The 25,676-nt window shown below is 51.7% G+C and overlaps 2 protein-coding genes and 1 pseudogene across 2 annotated transcripts; all 3 read right to left on the reverse strand.

Annotated features, from left to right (window-relative positions):
- Positions 1-954, reverse strand: part of LOC129352923 (plexin-B1-like) — a 46,830-nt pseudogene extending 45,876 nt beyond the window's left edge.
- Positions 955-2,004: 1,050 nt separating this feature from the next.
- abcd1 (ATP-binding cassette, sub-family D (ALD), member 1) lies at positions 2,005-13,272 on the reverse strand. The gene is given in 21 exon segments (XM_055022133.1): positions 2,005-2,762; positions 2,765-2,804; positions 2,894-2,981; positions 3,062-3,187; positions 3,453-3,537; positions 3,869-3,943; positions 3,946-4,013; positions 4,082-4,230; positions 5,270-5,364; positions 10,039-10,083; positions 10,086-10,206; positions 10,277-10,419; positions 10,490-10,670; positions 10,753-10,943; positions 11,009-11,183; positions 11,247-11,434; positions 11,527-11,684; positions 11,755-11,824; positions 11,827-11,857; positions 11,926-12,108; positions 13,149-13,272. Coding segments are annotated over 20 exon segments (2,253 nt in total). The 5' UTR covers positions 12,055-12,108; positions 13,149-13,272; the 3' UTR covers positions 2,005-2,667.
- Positions 13,273-13,700: 428 nt separating this feature from the next.
- On the reverse strand, positions 13,701-25,471 carry LOC129352950 (coiled-coil domain-containing protein 120-like). Its single transcript, XM_055022161.1, is given in 14 exon segments — positions 13,701-17,074; positions 17,206-17,359; positions 17,429-17,467; positions 17,558-17,945; positions 18,014-18,236; positions 18,399-18,498; positions 18,960-19,016; positions 20,207-20,252; positions 20,254-20,349; positions 20,561-20,671; positions 20,755-20,880; positions 20,972-21,032; positions 21,118-21,189; positions 25,386-25,471. Coding segments are annotated over 14 exon segments (1,665 nt in total). The 3' UTR covers positions 13,701-16,968.
- Between the last annotated feature and the right edge of the window lie 205 nt (positions 25,472-25,676).

Below are 25,676 nucleotides of genomic sequence, written 5' to 3' on the forward strand. Positions count from 1 at the left end.
GGTGTCTATGGTGACAGAGGGGCCCCTGAGGCGACAGAGCAGCAGTGTGTGTGTGTGTGTGTGTGTGTGTGTGTGTGTGTGTGTGTGTGTGTGTTTGTGTGTGTTTGTGTTTACAGTCGCAGGGTCACGTGATGTAAAGTTGTTTTATGAAACATCAGCAGGTGACTCGGAACCGAGTCCAGATCAGTACAGAGCCTCCGTTCAGCTGACTGCGCGTTCATGCCAGAGCGTCCGTGCACATTGCGCGTGTTCGTAGGCATCTCTGTTTGTCCGTGCGTGTGTGCGCGTGTCTGTGCATGTGTTGGAATGCAAGTTATTCCACTGCAGGCTGAACCGAGCCCAGCTGAGCCGAACCGAACCGGGACTGGTCGGCATCTTCCATCAGAACCCCGCTGAGAGAAGATGGGCTGACATCAGAACTCCGAACCAAACCGAACCACAGATTCTGGTTCTTCACCCCTCAGTTCAAAGACCAGACTCTGTTCAAAACCCATTCGCTTTAAAACTCGCTGCTCTCAGCTGAATTCAGCAGATAGGCACACTAAAACCAGCGGAGACGGAACCAGACAATGGTACCAGGGTGCTCTGTGAGCCGAATCTCAGAGCACCCGCTCCAGAACCGGCTCCTTTCAGAACCGGTCCTTTAGCCACAACAATAATGGAGAAAAGCAGAAAACGGAAATGTGTCAGATTCCTGAAGGGAGTCTGGCTCGCTCCCGTCAGACACGCCTGGCTCGCTCGCTCCTTCACGCAGCTCGAGACAACTTGGGTCCAGCAGAACCGAGTCTTACTCACCTGGACCAAGAGGTCTGGTTCGGATCCCGCCGAGTCCCAAAAGCCACAGAAAAGTTCCGGTGAGCCAGAGAGAACCGAGCAGAACCCAGGCGGGACCAGGAGCTCCGAGATCCGAACAACAGGTCTGGCTGAGACCCCGCCCCGCTGAGCGGAGACCGGGCGGCGCCGGCGGGGCGCAGCGCCCGCCTCACGGAGCAGCAGGTACCGGTCCGGCCCGGACCCTCAGGGCGGTTCTGGTAGAACCAGCTTCTGTTCTCTCCAGAACCTTACCCATCAGCATCTCCATCACAGAGTTCAGCATCCAGGTGAAAACTTACCTGAGCTGACGTCATCAAACGTTCTGACCACGTGACTCTGACTTGCGGGAGCTTGCTGGTTCTGATGGAAAGACTCCAGAACTGTTCTGTTCAACCTGAACCTCCAGGCTGGTCCAGAGTTCTAGAAGTCCAGAATGAGGTTCTGGTACTGGGTAGAAAATCAGGTCAATGCTGATGATCAGAACCAATTACCTCTGACCTTATTGGAAACAGAACCAGCAGTTTGATGCTTTAGCAGTAGAACTGGGTCAGAGATTCTGGTTCTGATGGATCTGTCGCAGCTGTGTTCTGGGCTCAGGACTGGTTCTGTTTTGGTACCACATTCCCCTGTGGTTCTGATGATCCGGATCCCAATTGGACCGTTGGACTGATTCCGGTGGATCCAAACCGGGTCAGACGGAACCGGTCCAGAGAGAGGAAGGAAGAGAGGGGGGAACCGGATCTGTCCAAAAGTGGGCGGAGCCAAAGATCCTCAGAAACCAAACGGATTAAATTATTGGAATATTTAATCTCAGATTATTTCAGTTTAAAAAACAAACTGGGTCAGAACACAAGGATGAGTTCTGGAGTTCTAGCAGTTCTGGTTCTGGAGCAGGTCTTTTTGTTTGGGAGGAACCGAACCCTGCCCAGCAATTCTGCAGCTCAGTTCTATTTGTGGTTCAATGGCCAGAACCTTAGATGTGTTGGTAGAAACACAAACCGGTTCCTCCAAACCGGACCGATCTCGAACTCTCCAGAACCCGACCAGAGGCTGAAGCATTCGTTAACTTACCAAATCAAACGGATTCTGGAGCCAGGAAGACCCATCTGGTTCTGGATGAGAACAGAAGTGGGTGGAGCCTCAGCTTCTGGTCAGACCGCTTTTATTTTGAAAACCAGACAAACAGCAGCGTCAAAACAAAACATTTATTTCCTGTAAAATAAGGCCTCTTCATCCTCATCTTCGCTGAGCAGCTCAGCTCTGATTGGTCGCTGAGCAGCTCAGCTCTGATTGGTCGCTGAGCAGCTCAGCTCTGATTGGTTCATACAGTTACAGTCAAAAAGGCTCATTACAATCTAACAGCTGTCACATGACCTCTGACGGTGGCCATCAGTCGGCTGCCTCAGATCCACCTCTTCGACCAGGTACAGGAGGTCCTGGCAGTAACAGCTTCCTGTCTGATTGGAGCTCACCTGAGAGGGGCAGAGTCACCTGCAGGTAGCCAATCACAGGTAGGGAACCAAAGCAGACCGTTCTGACCGCTTATTCCTCAGCATACTGGTTCTGGTTTGCAGGTGAAGCTCCGCCCCTCACAGGTGAGGCTCGGTGGCAGAAGCAGCAATTGCAGCATCATGGATGACATCATCATACTCTAATAATCAATAACTTAATCAGTTACTAAAAGCTTTGAAATGTGGGACCACAATCAGATTCCACATGCCACAGGTGACCTCTGACCCACAACTGACCCGCAACAATGGGCAGGAGGGGGCGGAGCCTCAGACAGCAAACAGAAACTGGTTAAAAGTTTAAGTTACGTCGGTGCTCAGGTGCGCGGTCAGGTGTGTGCTCCCTCTAGCAGAGCGGCGCCGCCGCGTCCCGGCTCTCCGCCGTCTCCTCGGCCTCCGGCTCCCCCAGCAGCAGCCGCAGCTCGGACAGCCGCTGCATCCTGGGAATCCGGACAGCTGGTTCTCCAGGCGCTGCTTCTCCTCCTGCGACAGAACCAGAACCGGAACGTCACCGGAACGTTCCTGTGCCGCTGCCGGGTCGGCAGCAGAACCGGTCCGCCAGCCAGACTCACCTGCATGGACAGGCGGACGGAGGCGTCCAGCGGCTCGAACTTCCAGCCTCCCTCTCCGTCGAACTGCAGCAGATGAGAGTGGTACTTCCTGTGGGACAGGGCAAGGTCAGCCAAGGTCAGCCAAGATCATCTGCTGGTCCTCACAAAACACAACAACGTGTTTCTGACCAGAGGGAGGGCCGGTGGGTGATGGACAGCAGCGCTATCCCAGCATCCTTTGCAGCCTGGAAGATCTTTCCCTCCACGTCGATGCTGACGGCGCTGGTGCATTCATCCAGCAGGGCGTACCGCGGCCTGCGGGGGAGACGGCCAATCAGCTGAGGAGAAACACCACACCGACCAATCGCGGCACTCCGTCCTTAAGCAGCTCTCTACGACGTCACGGGGAGGAACCGTGACCCCCGATGTGAACGGCTGAACCGTTGGACGGAACCATTTGGACGGAACCGGTTGGACGGAACCATTTGGACGGAACCGGTTGGACGGAACCGGTGTGACGGAACCGGTTGGACGGAACCGGTGTGACGGAACCGGTTGGATGGAACCGGTGTGACGGTACCGGTGGTAGAACATGCGAGCCATCCCCATCCTCTGCTTCTCTCCTCCAGACAGAACATCCTTCCAGTCGCTGACGGACGCCCAGCCTGGAACATACACAGGGTACTATAGTACTGCTGTAGTACTGCTGTAGTACTCCATAGTACTCCATAGTAGTACTCCGTAGTACTCCGTAGTACTGCTGTAGTACTGCTGTAGTACTCCATAGTACTCCATAGTACTCCATAGTACTAGTACTCCGTAGTACTCCGTAGTACTGCTGTAGTACTGCTGTAGTACTCCATAGTACTCCATAGTACTCCATAGTACTCCATAGTACTCCGTAGTACTCCGTAGTACTGCTGTAGTACTGCTAGTACTGCTGTAGTACTGCTGTAGTACTCCATAGTACTCGTAGTAGTCTGGCTGCGTACTCACCTCCCTCCCTGTCCAGGATGTACCGCAGGTGGACGGTTTGGAGGATCTCTTCCAGGTCTGAATCCGTCAGTCCTTCTGGACCAAGTCGTCCACCGAGTCGGGATAGATGACCTGGTCCCTCAGGGTTCCCTCAGACATGTAAGGCCTGCTCAGAAACAGAACCAATCAGAACCAGAAACCGACCAGAACCACAGCGGGAACCGGGCTGTTTACCTCTGGGGGATGTAGAACATGTTGTTGTGCGGTTCTGGTCGGTACAGAGCTCCGCCGTAAACGGGCCAGAGCCCACTGAGGATCCTGAACAGGGAACTCTTCCCGCAGCCGTTTGGACCCGTGATCAGAACGTTCATCCCGTCCTCCACCTGCAACACAGAAACACATCCTGTGACCAGAACCAAGACCGGATCCAAGACCTGGAAGGTTCCAGGATTTTCTAGAACTTTCTCAGCTCAGTAGAAGAGCAGAATCTCAGTGACTCATCTGGACCCATCAGAACATAAAGGCGGTTCTGTTTCCATCAGTGTTCTCCGGGTTTGACCTTTGACCTCGCCAGAACACAATGGGATACTTCACGCCGGACCTGATCTGGTCCTGCAGAAGTCCTGAAGTCAGGCCCCGAGCCATCTAGCAGAACCCCAGATCCACCGCATTTATTTTAACCCGGTCAGGATTCTGATCCGCTCTGATCCAGAACCGGTCGGGGGTTCTGACTATAAACTGCCCCAGAAATTATTATTCTGAACAATAATAATGTTTTCAAAGAACGTTTTCAGTTCAAATAACCATAAAAGCAAAAGAATAAACAAAGATAAATAAACTTTAATTTCCAAGATTTAACTGTGGAAGACATTTTAAATAACCAAATAAATACACAAAAAGCAGAAATAATATGCACCTTAAAAAACATAAATATAAAAAACACAATAATCATTAACAGGCTGACTACTGTTAGAAAAACCATTTTCTGGACTTAGCGCTCCCTCTGCTGGCCACCAGGCGGAACTACCTCTGAGGGCCGATGAGCTCATTAACAACAAAAACCGACCGGCCAGTTATTAGGCACACTGCCTGCTAACACAGTCAATCAGCCAATCACAGCTCAGCTCATCAGGCAGGCGAGGAGAAACCATCAAAACGAGCAAAAACACAGCTGATGGTTCCAGAGGGCTGATCCGACCAGAACCCGCTAATCTGCTCGGAGTTACTCCCAGAACCTCAAATCGTATCGGTCTATAGATCAGAACTTCATTCATAAACATTATAAATCAGCCTGATGAACCGCTACAGAAGCGAGGTTCTGGATCCACTGGGCCACCTGGAGATTCTGGTTATCATGGTGATGTAACTGCACCTAAACAGAACCACCTTCACAGCCAATGGAGCGCGATCAGTGAGACGAACCTGGATGTTGAGGCTGGATACCACCACGTCTCCAGTGGGCGTAATGATGGGCAGGTTCTCACAGCGAATCCCTTTCTCCACACTTATCACCTTACCTGGAACAAAAAACACACCAGGGGCTGGCTGCAATCACCAGGAATGATCAGTACAACAACCTGGAAAAACCTGGAATACCCTTGAAAAACCTGGAACATAGAAACACATCAGGAGCTGGCTGCAATCACAAGGAATGACCAGTACAACGCCCTGGAAGAACCTGGAATGTCCTGGAAAAACCTGGAACACAGAAACACCACTGGCTGGCTGCAGTCACAGAGAATGACCAGTACAACACCCTGGGAAGAACCTGGAATGTCCTGGAAAAACCTGGAACACAGAAACACACCACTGGCTGGCTGCAGTCACGGGGAATGCAACATGGGCAACATGAGCAACATGAGCAACATGAGCATGGGCAACATGGGCAACATGAGCAACATGGGCAACATGAGCAACATGGGCAACATGAGCAACATGAGCAACATGGGCAACATGGGCAACATGAGCAACATGAGCAACATGAGCAACAAGCAACATGGGCAACATGAGCAACATGAGCAACATGGGCAACATGGGCAACATGAGCAACATGAGCAACATGGGCAACATGAGCAACATGGGCAACATGAGCAACATGGGCAACATGAGCAACATGGGCAACGTGAGCAACGTGAGCAACATGGGCAACATGGGCAACATGAGCAACATGGGCAACATGGCAACATGTGCAACATGAGCAACATGGGCAACATGAGCAACATGTGCAACGAGCAACATGAGCAACATGGGCAACATGGGCAACATGAGCAACATGAGCAACATGAGCAACATGAGCAACATGGGCAACATGAGCAACATGGGCAACATGGGCAACATGAGCAACATGAGCAACATGGGCAACATGAGCAACATGGGCAACATGAGCAACATGGGCAACATGAGCAACATGGCAACGTGAGCAACGTGAGCAACATGGGCAACATGGGCAACATGAGCAACATGGGCAACATGGGCAACATGTGCAACATGAGCAACATGGGCAACATGAGCAACATGTGCAACATGGGCAACATGAGCATGAGCAACATGAGCAACATGGGCAACATGAGCAACATGAGCAACATGGGCAACATGAGCAACATGGGCAACATGGGCAACATGAGCAACATGGGCAACATGAGCAACATGGGCAACATGGGCAACATGAGCAACATAAGCAACATGGGCAACATGAGCAACATGTGCAACATGAGCAACATGGGCAACATGGGCAACATGAGCAACATAAGCAACATGGGCAACATAAGCAACATGGGCAACATGGGCAACATGTGCAACATGGGCATGGGCAACATGAGCAACATGTGCAACATGGGCAACATGAGCAACATAAGCAACATGGGCAACATGAGCAACATGGGCAACATGAGCAACATGAGCAACATGGGCAACATGGGCAACATGAGCAACATGAGCAACATGGGCAACATGTGCAACATGGGCAACATGGGCAACATGAGCAACATGAGCAACATGGGCAACATGAGCAACATGGGCAACATGAGCAACATGAGCAACATGAGCAACATGGGCAACATGAGCAACATGAGCAACATGAGCAACATGGGCAACATGAGCAACATGAGCAACATGAGCAACATGAGCAACATGGGCAACATGAGCAACATGAGCAACTGAGCAACATGAGCAACATGAGCAACATGAGCAACATGGGCAACATGAGCAACATGGGCAACATGAGCAACATAACCAACATGGGCAACATGAGCAACATGTGCAACATGAGCAACATGGGCAACATGAGCAACATAAGCAACATGGGCAACATAAGCAACATGGGCAACATGGGCAACATGAGCAACATGTGCAACATGGGCAACATGTGCAACATGAGCAACATGGGCAACATGAGCAACATGGGCAACATGTGCAACATAAGCAACATGGGCAACATAAGCAACATGGGCAACATGGGCAACATGAGCAACATGGGCAACATGTGCAACATGAGCAACATGGGCAACATGGGCAACATGAGCAACATGTGCAACATGGGCAACATGGGCAACATGAGCAACATGGGCAACATGAGCAACATGGGCAACATGGCAACATGAGCAACATGGGCAACATGTGCAACATGGGCAACATGGGCAACATGAGCAACATGGGCAACATGTGCAACATGAGCAACATGGGCAACATGGGCAACATGAGCAACATGAGCAACATGGGCAACATGAGCAACATGGGCAACATGGGCAACATGAGCAACATGGGCAACATGAGCAACATGGGCAACATGGGCAACATGAGCAACATAAGCAACATGGGCAACATGAGCAACATGTGCAACATGAGCAACATGGGCAACATAAGCAACATGGGCAACATGAGCAACATGGGCAACATGGGCAACATGGGCAACATGAGCAACATGGCAACATGGGCAACATGGGCAACATGAGCAACATGAGCAACATGAGCAACATGAGCAACATGGGCAACATGAGCAACATGAGCAACATGGGCAACATGGGCAACATGAGCAACATGAGCAACATGGGCAACATGAGCAACATGGGCAACATGAGCAACATGGGCAACATGAGCAACATGGGCAACGTGAGCAACGTGAGCAACATGGGCAACATGGGCAACATGAGCAACATGGGCAACATGGGCAACATGTGCAACATGAGCAACATGGGGCAACATGGGCAACATGTGCAACAGCAACATGAGCAACATGGGCAACATGGGCAACATGAGCAACATGAGCAACATGAGCACAGAGCAACATGGGCAACATGAGCAACATGGGCAACATGGGCAACATGACAACATGAGCAACATGGGCAACATGAGCAACATGGGCAACATGAGCAACATGGGCAACATGAGCAACATGGGCAACGTGAGCAACGTGAGCAACATGGGCAACATGGGCAACATGCAACCTGGGCAACATGGGCAACATGTGCAACATGAGCAACATGGGCAACATGAGCAACATGTGCAACATGGGCAACATGAGCAACATGAGCAACATGGGCAACATGAGCAACATGAGCAACATGGCAACATGAGCAACATGGGCAACATGGGCAACATGAGCAACATGGGCAACATGAGCAACATGGGCAACATGGGCAACATGAGCAACATAAGCAACATGGGCAACATGAGCAACATGTGCAACATGAGCAACATGGGCAACATGGGCAACATGAGCAACATAAGCAACATGGGCAATAAGCAACATGGGCAACATGGGCAACATGTGCAACATGGGCAACATGGGCAACATGAGCAACATGTGCAACATGGGCAACATGGGCAACATGACAACATAAGCAACATGGGCAACATGAGCAACATGGGCAACATGAGCAACATGAGCAACATGGGCAACATGGGCAACATGAGCAACATGAGCAACATCAACATGTGCAACATGGGCAACATGGGCAACATGAGCAACATGAGCAACATGGGCAACATGAGCAACATGGGCAACATGAGCAACATGAGCAACATGAGCAACATGGGCAACATGAGCAACATGAGCAACATGAGCAACATGGGCAACATGAGCAACATGAGCAACATGAGCAACATGAGCAAACATGGCAACATGAGCAACATGAGCAACATGAGCAACATGAGCAACACAACATGAGCAACATGGGCAACATGAGCAACATGGGCAACATGAGCAACATGGGCAACATGAGCAACATAACCAACATGGGCAACATGAGCAACATGTGCAACATAAGCAACATGGGCAACATGAGCAACATAGCAACATGGGCAACATAAGCAACATGGGCAACATGGGCAACATGAGCAACATGTGCAACATGGGCAACATGTGCAACATGAGCAACATGGGCAACATGAGCAACATGGGCAACATGTGCAACATAAGCAACATGGGCAACATAAGCAACATGGGCAACATGGGCAACATGAGCAACATGGGCAACATGTGCAACATGAGCAACATGGGCAACATGGGCAACATGAGCAACATGTGCAACATGGGCAACATGGGCAACATGAGCAACATGGGCAACATGAGCAACATGGGCAACATGGGCAACATGAGCAACATGGGCAACATGTGCAACATGGGCAACATGGGCAACATGAGCAACATGGGCAACATGTGCAACATGGGCAACATGGGCAACATGGGCAACATGAGCAACATGAGCAACATGGGCAACATGAGCAACATGGGCAACATGAGCAACATGAGCAACATGAGCAACATGGGCAACATGAGCAACATGAGCAACATGAGCAACATGGGCAACATGAGCAACATGAGCAACATGAGCAACAGCAACATGGGCAACATAAGCAACATGGGCAACATGAGCAACATGGGCAACATGGGCAACATGGGCAACATGAGCAACATGGGCAACATGGGCAACATGGGCAACATGGGCAACATGGGCAACATGAGCAACATGGGCAACATGAGCAACATGGGCAACATAAGCAACATGGGCAACATGTGCAACTTTGATCATATTTCACATTGGAGAGTCGGCGCAGCTCTTGGTCTTGATGACAACAGTACCGTGGAAACGGGTCTGCTCGGCCCACAGCATGACGCTTGACCAGCGTTTCATTCTCTACCAGGTTTTCTGATAGTGCAGAACCTTCAACTCAGCTGATTGACCCCTGCTGACCTCTGATCTGCAGTGGGCCGCCGATCCTCTGGCCCTGCAGGACCCCGCTCCTCGGCGGGTTGCTGGTTCCTCCGGGTCGGCGGAGCGGCGGTAGATTCCTCGGCTCACGTCCTCAAACACGACAAACATTTCCCAGACGCGGGATGTGTAGCCAGCAAGCTCCGTCACCTGCACACAACACCTGAGGTCAGCCGGCCGGCCGTGGGGCGGCCTGTCAGCGGGGGCGGGGCATGCTGACCTCCTTGTAGGAGCTCATGATCCTCTCCACGGCGTCGGCGGCGGCGTTCAGGAGGTTCCTGGCTGTGGTGAAGGCCTGCGTTCGCTCGCTGACCAAATCCTCCTCCTTCATCACTATGGCCGCCCGCTTCACCTCCTCAGAGTCTGCACACCAACGGTCAGAGATCACATGCTGCCGCAGCAGCCCCAGGCCCACCGTGGGGGCGGAGCTTACCATTTTTGGAGTATCCTGTGGCGGTGATGATGGGCACGGCCACCATGACGAGGCCGGACGCGCTCCAGACGTACTTCATGAGGAACTGCTCCAGCATGACGTACCAGAGCCGCTTCAGCAGGATCTGATGGATCTGAGATGACAGGGAGGCGTAGCTCCGCTGCAGCTGGGACAGCTCCACCTGCAAACCAACAGCGCTCAAACAGTCTGACAATCAAACACTCTTCTGTAGAAAGTGTTGTCGCTCAGCAGGGGGCGCTCACCTTGTGTCCGGCGTAAAAGGCAATCTCCTCTGAGTTGGCGATGATGCGTGAGTGCATGTAGCGCAGGTCTCCCTTCCTCTTCGCCTCCTCAGCCACCAGCTTCCCAAAGTGCGGCGAACAGGAGCGCAGCACCTTGGCGGTGAGCGCCACCACCAGGCCGGCGATGGCGGAGGGCCACGTGGTGTTGGCCCCTGCAGGAGGACACTATCAGGCCAGGTACAGGTGAGGATCAGGTGCTGCGGCGGCAGCAGCGTACCTTTGGACTGGGCGGTGCGCAGCAGCGTGTAGCAGGTGACCACCACGTCCAGGATGGGCTTGGTCAGGTTGGAGTACAGGTGAGCGACGGAGGCAGAGAACATGACGATGTCTTCGGTCAGAGACTGGTCCGGATTGGACAGACGGCCATCCATGTTGCTGATGCGGTAATACGTCTGTGAAGGAGCGGAGCTTTAGACCTGGAGAAGGTGGGTCAACAGGTGTACAGCAGGTCTCACCTGGTTGGTAAAGTACAGCTGGTAGGCGTGGCTGACTAATCGGCTCCTGAAGCTCAGGGTCAGCTGACCCTCCAGGAATCTGATGGCGCTATTGATGAACGTGGCAGGAACTGCGACGAGGAGCCACTTGGACAGTTGCAGCACGAAGGCGCGCGGATCTTTCTGCACGATGCACCGGACGATCATACCTGAGAGACCAAACCCGACAATCAGGATGACCTGAGACACTCTGGACAGACACAGGTAAAGACAGGTGAGGGCAGGTGACACAGGTGCAGACCGTCTAGAGACGCTACGTAGATGGACAGGAAGGTGCGGGACATCAGGGTGACGGAGTGCAGAGCGAGCAAGCCAAACTCTGGACACAGTAATCGTGGAAACAGGAGCTTCAGCAGGTGAGACAGTCTGAGGATGAAGTCTCTGTTGACTGATGGAGACCTGTAGACAGGTAGAGTCCAGGTGAGACCAGCTGCCGACTGATCAGGTTTCTCACATCGTCTCTTGTCACCTGTCCACTTTCTTCTTCTTGTTCTCATCTTCACCGCCCTCCACAGTGCTGACCACGCCCACAGGTGTTTAGCCCCGCCTCCCTGATCACCTGCTGCCCCTCTCTGGAGGAACAACACACTCAGTCACCAGGCAGTCTTCCCCTCACCTTTGACCTTCAGGTGTGTCTCACCTTTAGCCTCCTCCACACGTACGGAGACAGCTTTTTGACAGTGTAGGCAGCAATCAGGATGGCGGCCATCTTCCTGAGTCTGGAGCTCCGCCTCAGCCGAGCTGGCAGTTTCTCATTGGCCAGCTGCATGATGACAGCCAGCCGACCAATCAGAGCCTTGATCCTGAGAGCCTGACGCTCCACCTGTGCACAGGTAAGGAACGGCATCACCTGAAGCTCTCCCAACTTCTGCTGATAAAAAAGTAACTTTTACTTGAAGTCAAATGTAATGAGGTACTATTTCCTTTCCAGAACTTTTACTGGAGTCCGTTTCATGTTCTTTTCATCTCGGTGTTGTAATAAATTTCTAATGTTTTATATGTTAGATTGCTAATTCTAAGCTTGTGGATTGTTTATCGTTGCCATAGCAACTGTCATTACAGTCAGTTACAGATACCTACCAAGATGGCTGCCATCTACAAAGTTCGCAGAAGTATGACATAACGCCCTCTGGTGGAGGCTTAGAGCTCCATAACATCCCTTATCAGCTTCTTTGTTTCATGATTGCTTCATGTTTTTATTTTAAACGCGTTTGGAGACTGAAGCGTTGGACAAATGTCACCATGAAAAACGTTTCACATAAAATGTCAAACTTTTCTGACATACGTTATTTATCATTGTATGTAACTGATGTTCAATGTGTATTTAAAGACTTTGCATTAACAAAACATGAACAAAAAGAGTCTAGTGAGAAACATCACGACCCCCTGCAGTACCACCGGGACCCCAGAGGGGCCACGACCCCCACGTTGAAGACCTCTGCTCTAGCTTGACAAGAACTATACTGATTATCCCGGTGTGGGCCTGGTTCGGTTCCGTTAGTTCTTGAGATGACATTCCAAGTTCCGGTCCAGTTCCCACCGTGGGATAAAGCCTGACAGAAACGGGTCGGGTTCGGGAGAACCAGGAGTCGGACCGGAACTAACTGCAATGGTTCTGGTTCCGTCATTGATCCATGAAACATAACGATCACCGAACTTCTCGGAACTTCACGTCGCGCATCCGGACCGGAACCGGCCGGTGTTGGGGAAGCTAAAGCTAATGCTAAAGCTAACGGCTAATCGGAACTTTGATGTGGAAATATGTCCAAAACAGACAAAGTTCCCAGATCAGACCCGCTCCTCCCGAACAGAATCCGCCCGTCCGGGTCGTAGGGAGTCCCGCTGCTGCAGCAGAACCCTTACCTCATCGCCGAACCGGTCCGGAACGAGCTGCTGTCGGGAGAAAGTTTAGTCCGTGCAGCCAGTTCTGAAGCCGGTCTGACCGCCGCGGCTTGCCGCCGCTGTGAGGACCGGGTGTTACGCAACGAGCTGCTAAAGCTGAAGAACGTTCTCAGCTGTTCAAATTCACTGAATTTATTGTAACTCTAAAGAACGTTATTTAAGTATCACTGCAGGCAAGACACGTCACACACACACATTTAAAACTGTCCCGATGTTTCGGGAACGTTCTTTCTTTAATGAACATCTGGTGTCGTTCTCCTGGCTGAAGACCGTCAGGTGATTTTTCCATTCGGGGGTCCAGGAGCCGGAACCGGAACCTCTCCGAGGCTTTAATGTTCACATGATGTTCTGATCCAGAACAATAAGAAGCTTTGATCTGGTCCGGATTCGCTGCTGGCCCACAACCAGAGCAGCAGGGGGCGCTGGAGCGCTTTGACAAACTGGGCTTTCCATGAGAGCTGAGAACGAACAGAACAGAACCTCCTGGGTCCAATAACAGAAGCAGAGCAGAAACGTATTCACACATTTTATTTACACACAAAAACTACAAAAACATTCAGTCCATCTCAGAAGCTGCTGCGGTACCGGACGGGTCCGGTTCTGGAGCTTTCAGAACACACGTTCCTGAACGGGTTCTGATTGGACTGAGAACATGCAGCACACACACCGCCAGAACCGAACGGGATCCCGCTTCCTCTCCCGACCAGACCAGAACTCCTGCAGGATCCCAGCTGATACCGACTGGTACCGGCTGGTTATGGGCTGTCAGCAGAACCAGTATCAGGTCCTCGGGTTCTGCTCTGGGTAGGAAGCGCGTCCAGCTGCGGTTACACGACCAGAACCAAACACCTCAGTGGCCAACCAATAGGAGGGCAGCAGCATCAGAGTGGGCGGGGCTTGTCTTCATCATGACTGACTGAGGTTTTAACAAAAATGTTTCATCTTAAGAAAATTCAGATGTCTGAGCTGCAGCGACCCAGTAGACTAACTGGACCAGAACAGAACCTCAGGCACAGGTGAGGCGAACACAGCAGGTATGGAAAAGTACTGGCCCTACTCCAATGTTGACCCCGTAGCTAGGTGTGGTTGACCCCGTCGCTAAGTGTGGTTGACCCCGTCGCCAGGTGTGGTTGACCCCGTCGCTAAGTGTGGTTGACCCCGTCGCCAGGCATGACGCTGTTTTGTCGGGTTGGGATTCCTAAGCTATTCAATGGTTGTTGCCAGTAACTTAGTGGAGCATTGCCGCCATCTGCTGGTGAGGAGGGGGAACCAAAGGCTAAAAATAAACTCTCATCCTCTCATGTGTTTGAAACTAGAACGTCTTGGTATTTTTTTATCTTTTTAAAATAAATCAACAGCTCCAGACTTGGCTGTGAACACAAAACAAAGACAAAAAAACAAACAAAAATGTCTCCAGTGACAGAAATGAATCCTGACTGAAGTAAAAAAAGAGTCACAACGATTAAATTAAAATTACATTAAATGCCACGCAGCTACTTTGTCTCAAGTTTCTTGGAGAACACGGGTCCAGGTGTGGAACAGCACAGGTGCGTGTGTGTGTGAGGACAGGTGCGTGTGTGTGTGAGGACAGGTGCGTGTGTGTGTGTGAGGACAGGTGCGTGTGTGTGTGTGAGGACAGGTGTGTCTATGTGAGGACAGGTGTGTGTGTGTGAGGACAGGTGTGTGTGTGTGTGTGAGGACAGGTGTGTGTGTGTGAGGACAGGTGTGTGTGTGTGAGGACAGGTGTGTGTGTGTGTGAGGACAGGGGTGTGTGTGTGAGGACAGGTGTGTGTGTGTGTGAGGACAGGTGTGTGTGTGTGTGTGTGAGGACAGGTGTGTGTGTGTGTGAGGACAGGTGTGTGTGTGTGTGTGAGGACAGGGGTGTGTGTGTGAGGACAGGTGTGTGTGTGAGGACAGGTGTGTGTGAGGACAGGTGTGTGTGTGTGTGAGGACAGGTGTGTGTGTGTGTGTGAGGACAGGGGTGTGTGTGTGAGGACAGGTGTGTGTGTGTGTGTGTGTGAGGACAGGTGTGTGTGTGTGTGTGTGTGAGGATAGGTGTGTGTGTGTGTGTGTGTGAGGACAGGGGTGTGTGTGTGAGGACAGGTGTGTGTGTGTGTGTGTGTGAGGACAGGTGTGTGTGTGTGTGAGGACAGGGGTGTGTGTGTGAGGACAGGTGTGTGTGTGTGAGGACAGGTGTGTGTGTGTGTGAGGACAGGTGTGTGTGTGTGTGAGGACAGGTGTGTGTGTGTGTGTGTGAGGACGGGTGTGTGTGAGGACAGGTGTGTGTGTGTGTGTGTGTGTGAGGACAGGTGTGTGTGTGTGTGTGTGAGGACAGGTGTGTGTGTGTGTGTGTGAGGACAGGTGTGTGTGTGTGTGAGGACAGGGGTGTGTGTGTGTGTGAGGACAGGGGTGTGTGTGTGAGGACAGGTGTGTGTGTGTGTGAGGACAGGGGTGTGTGTGTGAGGACAGAGGTGTGTGTGTGTGAGGACAGGTGTGTGTGTGTGTGTGTGAGGACAGGTGTGTGTGTGTGAGGACAGGTGTGTGTGTGTGTGTGTGAGGACAGGTGTGTGTGTGTGAGGACAGGGGTGTGTGTGTGTGTGTGTGTGAGGACAGGTGCGTGAACACTGATTCTCAATAAAAGTTATGTCCTGCATTAAAAACATCATTTCAGTAACAAAGGTTTGTATAAAATCAGATGACATCAGATCTGTAGAAACAAGACCAAACAGTCAATTGATGATGAAATCAATCACCGCTGTGACATCATTGTCTGATTGTCGTTCTGATCATTTTTTTGTTCTGAAGTTCTTAAATGTGAAACCCGAAGCTCCTCTTATTGCTTCTGACTAAACCTGCTTCCTGATTACGACCTGAAGTTAACCGGGCCCAGGACCCGGACCCAGAACTCAGGTCCTGACCCGGGTACAGATGAAGATGGAGGTCTGGATCCGGGACAGAATTTCCTCCAGGTTCTAATGACATTCCTAAGTTGTTGGAGATCTGGATTGTGTCAGAACATTCTCCTGGACCCGGTTTCCCTGAAGAACTTCTGGATCTCGAGTGTCTGAGCCGGCCAGAATCGGGCCGGGCCAGTCCTGTTGCAGGTCCAGTCTTGCTGGTTTGAGGATGAAAGTCAGTGCTGGATTCATAGTGCATGGATTCTGAGTCCAAACTGCAAAGGTACCTGATGCTTCCGGTCTGGACTCACCTGAGGCTTTAATAGGTAGACGCCTGAGCTGATCAGGGCTGGTGATGTCAGCTGGTGATGTCAGAGACCAGGTGAGGCTCTGTCTTTGGGGGGTGCAGATTGTCTGAGCAGAGTCTGAGGACCAGGAACCCAGAACTTGGACCAGTTGGCGCTCCACAGTCCTGCTGTGGCGATACGAGAACTGGCTAATGGGAAACTTTCCAGACCAGGAACCTTCAGAAGTGAGGCACTCTTGCCCCTTGGTGTAGGGTTCCTTCTTGACCCAAACCAGTGACTCCAGTTGAACGCTGTTCCCTCAAACAGCGGTAAACCATCGGTCCTCTGCTGAGTTCAGGCAGGTCCTGGTTCTGGTTCGTGACTCCTCCAGAGACCACCGAACACTCTGATGAGGAGATGGTCTTCCTTAGTGGACCCTCTCAGGGGAGATGAAGGTCTTTGCGAGGCGAAGCTGTCTTTAAGGTGCATGGGGCGTGTGGGTGCTCAGCTAGTCTCTGAACAGGGTCATCGTCACCCAGTCACAGAAGGCCCAGAGAACCGGTTCCGTCCAAGTCTCTTCCTCTGATTGGCTGGTGATCAGACCAGAGTCCCAGGAGACGGCTGGTCCACCGCCAAGTCTCTGAGGGGAACTTCCTGTTTCTGGGACGGGCAGGAGTCCTGGTAGAGCGAGCTGTCCACAGACCTGACACAGAGAGGGAGAGATGGCTTCTGGTTTCATTTTCGGCTCACATTGATGTGGAGAAAACTCAAAAATAGTCTTTTGGCCCGCAAAGCAAGGCATTGTGGGTGATGAAGTTGGTGGCGGACCCCTACCTCCCGTGCAGCGGATGTCCGTGGAACGTGGCGGAGTGCGGCAGCGTCTGCTTGTGATGCGGCGCGACATAGTGATGATTCTGATAGGTCGACTGTTGGAGGACTTTGTGGGCCGTGCGTCTTTGCTGCTGGGCGCCAACCCCTCCGGCCTGACCTTTGACCCCACCGCTCGGCTTAGTGCTGGCAGTTGACAAGCCCTTTCCGCAGGCCTGGTTCTGGTGGCTGGATCCTAAGGTGTTCCTCAGGTACCAGTCCCTCAGACCTGTGAAGAAGGAATCAGACAAAGTCACACCTGCTGACCTTGTTTAATCCACCAGGTGGCGCCAGTCGGAGTTTTGTCCTGTTGCCTTACCCTCCAGGGCCAGGGCCTTGTGGAGGCTTCGCGTGGCCTCCTCCAGCTGGGAGTCCTGCTGGGGGGGCAGCTGCGGCGGGCGGGGGGGCAGCAAGTGGGGGTGGGGGTCTGGCTGGATGGTGGGCGGAGCCTGTTTGGTTACGTCACTGTGGTTCTGTTGCACTGGCAGGAACGGGCCACAGGACTTGGTGCGGGTGACGGTGACTCTGCGCTGGTCGCCGTGGTGACTGCGGTAGATGGGCGGGGCTCCCCCGGGCTGCTGGGCGGAGCCGGCGCCGTGGACCGGCCTGCTGGGCTGCGACTGCTGGCGCTGCAGCTGCCGCTGTTTCTCCCAGACGTAGTCCAGCAGAACCTCGCTGTAGCCCCCCCCTCGGGCCGCGGGTGGTTTCTGCCGCGCCGCTCCGTCAGCGTCTCAGAGCTCCAGAATGACCCGGCCGCGTTGGTTCCCCTGGAAACAGTGGCTCCGTTAGGACGCGGCGCCCCCTGCCGCGCCCCCTGCCGCGCCCCCTGCCGCGCCCCGCCTTCGTCCTCCAGGGAGGTGCTGTGGGTCAGGAGGCTGTCGGAGCCGTTGCTCTGGCGAGACGCCCGACAGCCCGCCTCCCGCCCCGGGTCGGAGGAGGAGGAGGAGTCCTGGGAACGGGGCGGGGGAGGGGGCTTGGTATTCTCAAGGTGTTCAGTCCTGAAAGGTCAGAGGTCAGGTGGTGAGAAACTCTTCCGATTGGCAGGTACCAAACATAAAACTAACTGGGCAAACTAGTCATATGGGTTAAACTAGTTAACCCATATGACACGATCCGCTCGGGTCAGGAACCGGCAATCGGGTCACGGAGGTCTGGCGTACCTGCTGAGCACCAACGACTTCTTGGGTTTGTTCTGGTTGAAAACATCCACAGGAGATCCAGCAGAAACCAGCAGGGGGCGACACTGAGACCCAGCGTTGTCTGTCAACACAGAGACGATCCACATCAGCACTGAATCCTGCCAGGACTTTACCGACCGTCCGTCCGTTTGTCTGTCTGCTGAGAGTTAGGCCACGCCCCTTTGGTTCTGAGATCCCAGCTATCGGTTCTGGAAGCTGTCTGGGTCCGTCCCGATAGTGAGGATGATGTGATGCTCGGTGATGTTGATGGTGGAACGTGATGTCACGTTGCTGCTGGTTCTTGCAGGACCAGCAGCCAGTGCAGCTACTGTTACCCATCAGGCAGTTCCTAAATTACCCTGAGGGGGCGCCACTAGTGACATCAGCTGCTTCATCCTGATGGTTACAAAACATCAGACGCTGTTGGGACATTTTGTTATCCCAAAACCAGAAACCCTGCCTGTGTGTGTGTTTGTGTGTTTGTGTGTGTGTGTGTGTGTGTGTGTGTGTGTGTGTGTGTGTGTGTGTGTGTGTGTGTGTTACCGTTGTCGTTTCCTGCTGAGTCTGATGTGGAGCTGCTCTCTGATCTCACCGTGTCGTCTGGAAAAGCACAAACACTGGGATTCAGGATGAAGGCAGGAAGAGCCTTTGCTTCTAGAAACAATGGTGTGTGTGTTTCCTGTGTGTGTGTGTGTTTCCTGTGTGTGTGTTTCCTGTGTGTGTGTGTGTTTCCTGTGTGTGTGTGTTTCCTGTGTGTGTGTCTTTCCTGTGTGTGTGTTTCCTGTGTGTGTGTGTGTTTCCTGTGTCTTTCCTGTGTGTGTGTCTTTCCTGTGTGTGTGTTTCCTGTGTGTGTGTTTCCTGTGTCTTTCCTGTGTGTGTCTTTCCTGTGTGTGTGTTTCCTGTGTGTGTGTGTTTCCTGTGTGTGTTTCCTGTGTGTGTGTCTTTCCTGTGTGTGTTTCCTGTGTGTGTGTCTTTCCTGTGTGTGTGTGTTTTCCTGTGTGTGTTTTCCTGTGTGTGTCTTTCCTGTGTGTGTGTTTCCTGTGTGTGTGTGTTTCTTGTGTGTGTCTTTCCTGTGTGTGTGTTTCCTGTGTGTGTGTGTGTGTTTCCTGTGTGTGTGTGTTTCCTGTGTGTGTGTTTCCTGTGTGTGTGTTTCCTGTGTGTGTGTGTGTTTTCCTGTGTGTGTGTTTCCTGTGTGTGTGTTTCCTGTGTGTGTGTTTCCTGTGTGTGTGTTTCCTGTGTGTGTTTGTTTCCTGTGTGTGTGTTTCCTGTGTGTGTGTGTGTGTTTCCTGTGTGTGTGTGTTTCCTGTGTGTGTTTCCTGTGTGTGTGTTTCCTGTGTGTGTGTGTGTGTTTCCTGTGTGTGTGTTTCCTGTGTGTGTGTGTGTTTCCTGTGTGTGTGTTTCCTGTGTGTGTGTGTTTTCCTGTGGTGTGTTTCCTGTGTGTGTGTGTTTCCTGTGTGTGTGTTTCCTGTGTGTGTGTGTTTCCTGTGTGTGTGTTTCCTGTGTGTGTGTGTGTTTCCTGTGTGTGTGTTTCCTGTGTGTGTGTGTTTCCTGTGTGTGTGTTTCCTGTGTGTGTTTCCTGTGTGTGTGTGTGTTTCCTGTGTGTTGTTTCCTGTGTGTGTGTGTGTTTCCTGTGTGTGTGTTTCCTGTGTGTGTGTTTCCTGTGTGTGTGTGTGTTTCCTGTGTGTGTGTTTCCTGTGTGTGTGTGTTTCCTGTGTGTGTGTTTCCTGTGTGTGTGTGTGTTTCCTGTGTGTGTGTTTCCTGTGTGTGTTTGTTTCCTGTGTGTGTGTTACCTGTGTGGCACCCTCGGTGCACCGTCCTCTTGCCGTGGTGTGTGTGTGTGAGTGTGTGTGCCGTTCTCAGAGTCGCTGTGTTTCCTCAGCGCGGCGCTGAAAAGCGTCTTTCTGGGTTTGGGCCGCTGGCCTTCTTCTTCCTGCTTCACACAAACAGAACCGGGTCAGCCGACCAGCAGGGGGCGCTGCTTCATCAGAACCAGACTACGCCCTCCAGACAGAACCCTGGATCTACTTTAAACCGGGTGGTTCTACACTGGATCCACCGCTGGGTTCTGCTGGTTCTGGACCCGGAACAACAGAGTTTTCTGTTATCGGCTGTTTCTGTCTGAACCGATGAGAATCCTGGCTCACCTCCACTCGACACTTCCTGTTCCCCTGGTGGGTCGGCGCCGCTCGTCTGCGGACGCAAGGCGGCTTCTCGCCCGCCTCCAGGAAGTCGTTGGGCACCGCACCTGTCAGCTCCTAACCAATCAGAGCGCAGCACACAACTCAGCGCACACCGGCCGCACCGATCAGGCTTCGCTTCCGGCTGTGACATCACTCACCGCCTCCTGGAGGCAGATCCGCCTCAGCTCGGCCAATCGGACTCTCAGTAGCACCTGCAGGCTCCGCCTCCTCTCTTGCAGCTCTGCCATTCGCTCGTTTTGCTTCCTGCTTGGACAGGTGAGGGGCTGCACACAGGACACAGGTGAGTCAGGAAGCAGGGGAGACCAACAGATTTCCCCAACTGGTCTCTCTTACCAGGTGCTAAAATGAGTTGACCTTTGACCTCCATGGCATGAGCTTCCCATGTGACTCCGCCTCCTCGTCACTCCGGTCCTGTCTACAGACCCCGGCTCACCTGTGGAGCGCCACCCAGGTGTTCCTCTGCTACTGAGCCACTTCATAGACCCTGCAGTGGTTCTCACCTGCAGCCATCCAACAGGTGAGACTCAGGCAGCTGCTGCAGCTCCCATGGCGGCCTGGAGGGGGCGATCAACCTGAGAGCAAAACCACAGAAGAAGAAACATCAGGAGTTCTGAGTTTTCAGGGCAGAAAATCTGATTTTTCTCACTGAGGACTAACATGAACACACAAAGGAAACTTCTTCCAGATCAGAACCAGAACCAGAGAGGATCGAACCCGTCGGACCCGGTTCTGCTGGGCAGACAGATTCAACTCTGGATTAACCGTGTTGAATCAAAACAAGTAAAACTCCAACATGAAGAGCAGATTGGGTGTTACTGATCCCCTCTGAAGCGGTCCGATCACCCGGCGGCCCGGTTCTGCTGCCGCTACGCCAGCCGCCTGGGAACAGGAAGCTGGCAGCAGGAAACAGGAAGAAGGAAACGAGCGGCAAAGAGACAGGAAGAGAGAGAGCGAGGGAGGAGGGAACAGGACTGGGAATGACTGAACGGGTCAGAACCAGAACCTTGATCTGGCCCAAATGCTCCACAGCATGATCAGCCTGGTGGTTCTGGATTAACAGAACCAACAAAAACCTTTCTGTTTCCATCTCTGTTCCAGGACCAAGCTCAGTCTGTTTGAGTCGGGTTCTGATCAGGTTCTGGTCGGGTTCTGTCACTGAGATCATGGAGTCTCACCACTAAACTGTTTTATTATTGTTGTTGTTTTTCTTTCTTTTTTGTTAGCTGCACCCTGGGGGCATTAAGGCATTGGGCCAGTCAGCAGCAGTCGGGGGCATTGGGGCATTAGCCGCCCATAGATTCTGCCCTGCGGACTGGAAGCTGTTTGTGGTTTTTACCTTAAGGTGGCCTGCTGCCCCCTGCTGGCAGAAATGTTCCTGCTTGGGTCTGACCAGAACCAAAAGGCCCAAACATGGTTCATACGTCACAGGCTGAGCTGGATGAGACATTTATTTCCCAGAAACAATTTTATTAGGAAAATACCAAATGCATCAATCTAAATCTCAAAGCTTTTGCTTTTCAGGGTTCAAACAGAAATTCAAACAATATATCAGAACTCTGAAGTTAAAAACAATTAGAAAAGCCACTGAGACAAAGCATTGATGAACTCACTTTAACATTTTTCTAACTCAACTTTTTGCTTTGTTTCCTGACTGTCTGCAAAAGGAACAGCAATCTGTTCGCTTTGATTTGGCATAAACAAAATAAAGAAACTTGTGAAATGTGTTATGAAAACAATTAATTCACACAGCTTTTCTAAAAATCAAAAATTGTGAATTAAAGTGAAACTTTGACTCCAGAAAGGCGCCGGCAGTGGATCCAGGAAGTTCACAGTACGAAGCTCAGCCTGCAGATTATTCCCAGATTATTCCCAGATTATTCCCACATTCCCAGATTATTCCCACATTATTCCCAGATTATTCCCAGTCATGAAGTTTTTACTGTTATTTTTGCAGCCGATCCACAGAAACACGCGGCTTAACGGTTATGGTTGCCGTGGTAACAGTTGAAATTAACATAAATTTTTTTTGAAAAAACTGTTCTGATAAAAATAAGTTAGAGATGGGTCTCTGCAACTGGAACCAGAACCAGAACCATGAGGACCCAGAAGAGCTTCAGACTAAACAAAGAGAACCCGACTGGTTCTGGTGCTTCTGAATAGAACCCATGAGACAAAACCAGAACCTCCTCATAATAATCATCCAGAGACCCGTCTAGGCCCGGTCCAAACCCAGCAGAACCTCAGACACTCTACCCACTGACCCACAGCCTGGTTCTGAAACCGGGTCACTCCAGGTCTGAAGGAACCTCAGGGAAACGGCGACCTCACACACACACACACACACACACCAGAACCACACACAAAACACACACACACACACACACACACACACACACCAGAACCTCACACACACACACACACCAGAACCTCACACACACACACACACACACACACACACACCAGAACCTCTCACACACACACACACACACACACCAGAACCTCTCACACACACACACACACACACACACCAGAACCTCACACACACACACCAGAACCTCACACACACACACACACACCAGAACCTCACACACAAACACACACACACACACACACACACACACACACACACACACACATACACACACACACACCAGAACCTCACACACACACACACATACATACACACACACCAGAACCTCACACACAGACACACAGCTCAGAGGGGTGAAAGGTTATTGGTTGTCTGGCTGCAGCTCTCAGCCAATCAGAGCCCAGGACTGTTGCTGAGCAGAGAATCAGCCTGACCTACATCCATCACACAGCGCTTCCTGCTGCTGCAGCTCCTGCTGCTGCAGCAGCTCCTGCGCTGCAGCAGCTCCTGCGCTGCAGCAGCTCCTGAGCTGCAGCAGCTCCTGAGCTGCAGCAGCTCCTGCTGCTGCAGCTCCTGCTGCTGCAGCTCCTGTGCAGCATCAGACTCACCGCGAGGTGTTTACTGACCTCAAAAAAACAGACTGCTACACACTCAGAGCCTCCATCCGCAGCAGCAACATTCCAACCGCAGAACCGGGCTCACAATAACATGGGTCCAGCAGAACCCAGCAAACTGGCAGCCAGGACTGAATAGTCTGATTCTTCTGTACAGAACCAGAGCAACATGTGAAGGACGGGCGTTCTATTTGGGTCTGGAACCAGAAACTTGCCAAGAACTCTGCACAAAAACCACAGAACACTGAAGCACGGTGGTGAAGGTATGGTGCAATGGGATCCCTGTAAAACTAAAGATCACTTCAAAAAAATTAACCTTGAAACATTTTCAGATTTTAGAGCTGATGTTCATCATCTACCAATATATATTGGTATATTTGGTGTTTTTCTGGTTTAGATCTTGTTCTCGTCTTTTGTTCCTGTTTGTTTGTGTGTTTTAAATAAAGTTATAGGGGGGAAAAATAAAGAGTCTTCAAAATAAGAGCATGAATATTTCTCTAAAACTCGGTATTCTAAACTGAAACACAGACGCTGAACTTTATTCAGCTGGAAGTTAAGACGTAAATTTCAGAATTTATTTGGAAAAATCAGGGGCAAAGTGAAACTTTCAATGCTAGCTACAGCGCTAAGCTAATAGTTTAGCATATTATTGCTTTACAGAAGGACAAACACGTCTGGTTCCAAGCAGAACCACAGAGTTGGGTTTGCACTTGTACTCCACCAGAACTGGTGCAGTTCAGCAGAACCAGAACCAAGTGGACTTCGTCAGTTCTGTCTCCGCCCAGAACATGGATTAAAACCGATCCTGAAAACCCGTTTGGACCTCCAGCTGGAAACAGAACTTCTCCTTAGAGTTGAGATCAGTCTGTCAGGGCCAGAGGTTCTGGTCTCGGTTCCTCCATTTGGTACCTAGTAAGGTTGAACAGGTAAGAACCCAAACTGGATCGGTACCAAACGGTGAGCAGATTGTCTGGGTGAGTTTTTCACTCTGTTTTGAGAAACGAACTTCTTCAGTGCTGGAAGTAAATAAAGTTCTGTGAACCGAACTGCAGGCTGGGTTCTGGCGGCCTCCACCAGAACTGCGCCAAACTGGGATCAGAACCAGTTTGGTTCTGGGATCAGAACCAGTTTGGCCCAGCATGTGCACCAGTTTATGCTAGACAACACCGACAGATCCAAAGTAAAGGAGAACAGAGGGGAACATTTACAGATCAGAAATACTAACCTCTGGCACCAACTGGGCTTGGTTCAGGTTTCTGTTAGAGGAGATTGGACCCAGGTCCCTGAGACTCCTTCAATGGGCGCGACCCTCGACCATCAGCAGGTGGACGGAAGGTGATGTGGGAGGAGCTTCCATCCTAAACAGAGATCAGAATCAGCCAATAAACTACCAGCGTGAGAGCGGCAGCCGGGCCCGTCCTTCCTGGAACCTTTGAGGTCCAACTCGAATGATCTCAGGAGATATAAGATGCTTCTCACTGAGCCAGGTTCAGAACCTCTGGGTCCCGATTCATCACGGTCTATACGAGCCTGAGGCGGCCTCCTCTACCATCAACCCAGTTTTGGATGAATCCTCCCACTCACTGGTTCTGGTACCTCAACCAAAGGTACAAGAACAGTCATGAGAAAGTAAATCCAGGACTCTGCTCCATCCCAGACACAACGGTTTCCACAGCCTGAATACCTGCCAATCTGGTGATTGGACAGCGCTGTTCTGTTTCCCCACACAACCGACCCGGACCTCCTGGTCCCCCATCAGGTATAGGTCCAAAGCTCAAGGTACCATCGGGTTAGGGTGGAGCTGCTGGCGTCGCACAACGCCGACGACGGAGAAACATTGCAGCTGTGGAAGTGCGTGGAGTTTGTCATGGTGCTAGCATGATGCAACCCTTCATGTTTGGGTTTGGTCCCGGTTCTCCTGAATACGATGGACCACAGAACCGCAGCACTCAGTGGGCCAGATGCGGCTGTCCAAACGGAGCAGTACCAGCAGTAACCTCTGGGGCGGCGTGGTACCGCAAAAGCCAGCAAATAGAATAGCGAAGAAGAAAAGAGCAGAAACGCCAGAACTTGT

This window comes from Poeciliopsis prolifica, unplaced genomic scaffold (genome assembly GCF_027474105.1).
Source record: "Poeciliopsis prolifica strain line A6 unplaced genomic scaffold, Auburn_PproV2 SCAFFOLD082, whole genome shotgun sequence".
Lineage (NCBI taxonomy): Eukaryota > Metazoa > Chordata > Actinopteri > Cyprinodontiformes > Poeciliidae > Poeciliopsis > Poeciliopsis prolifica.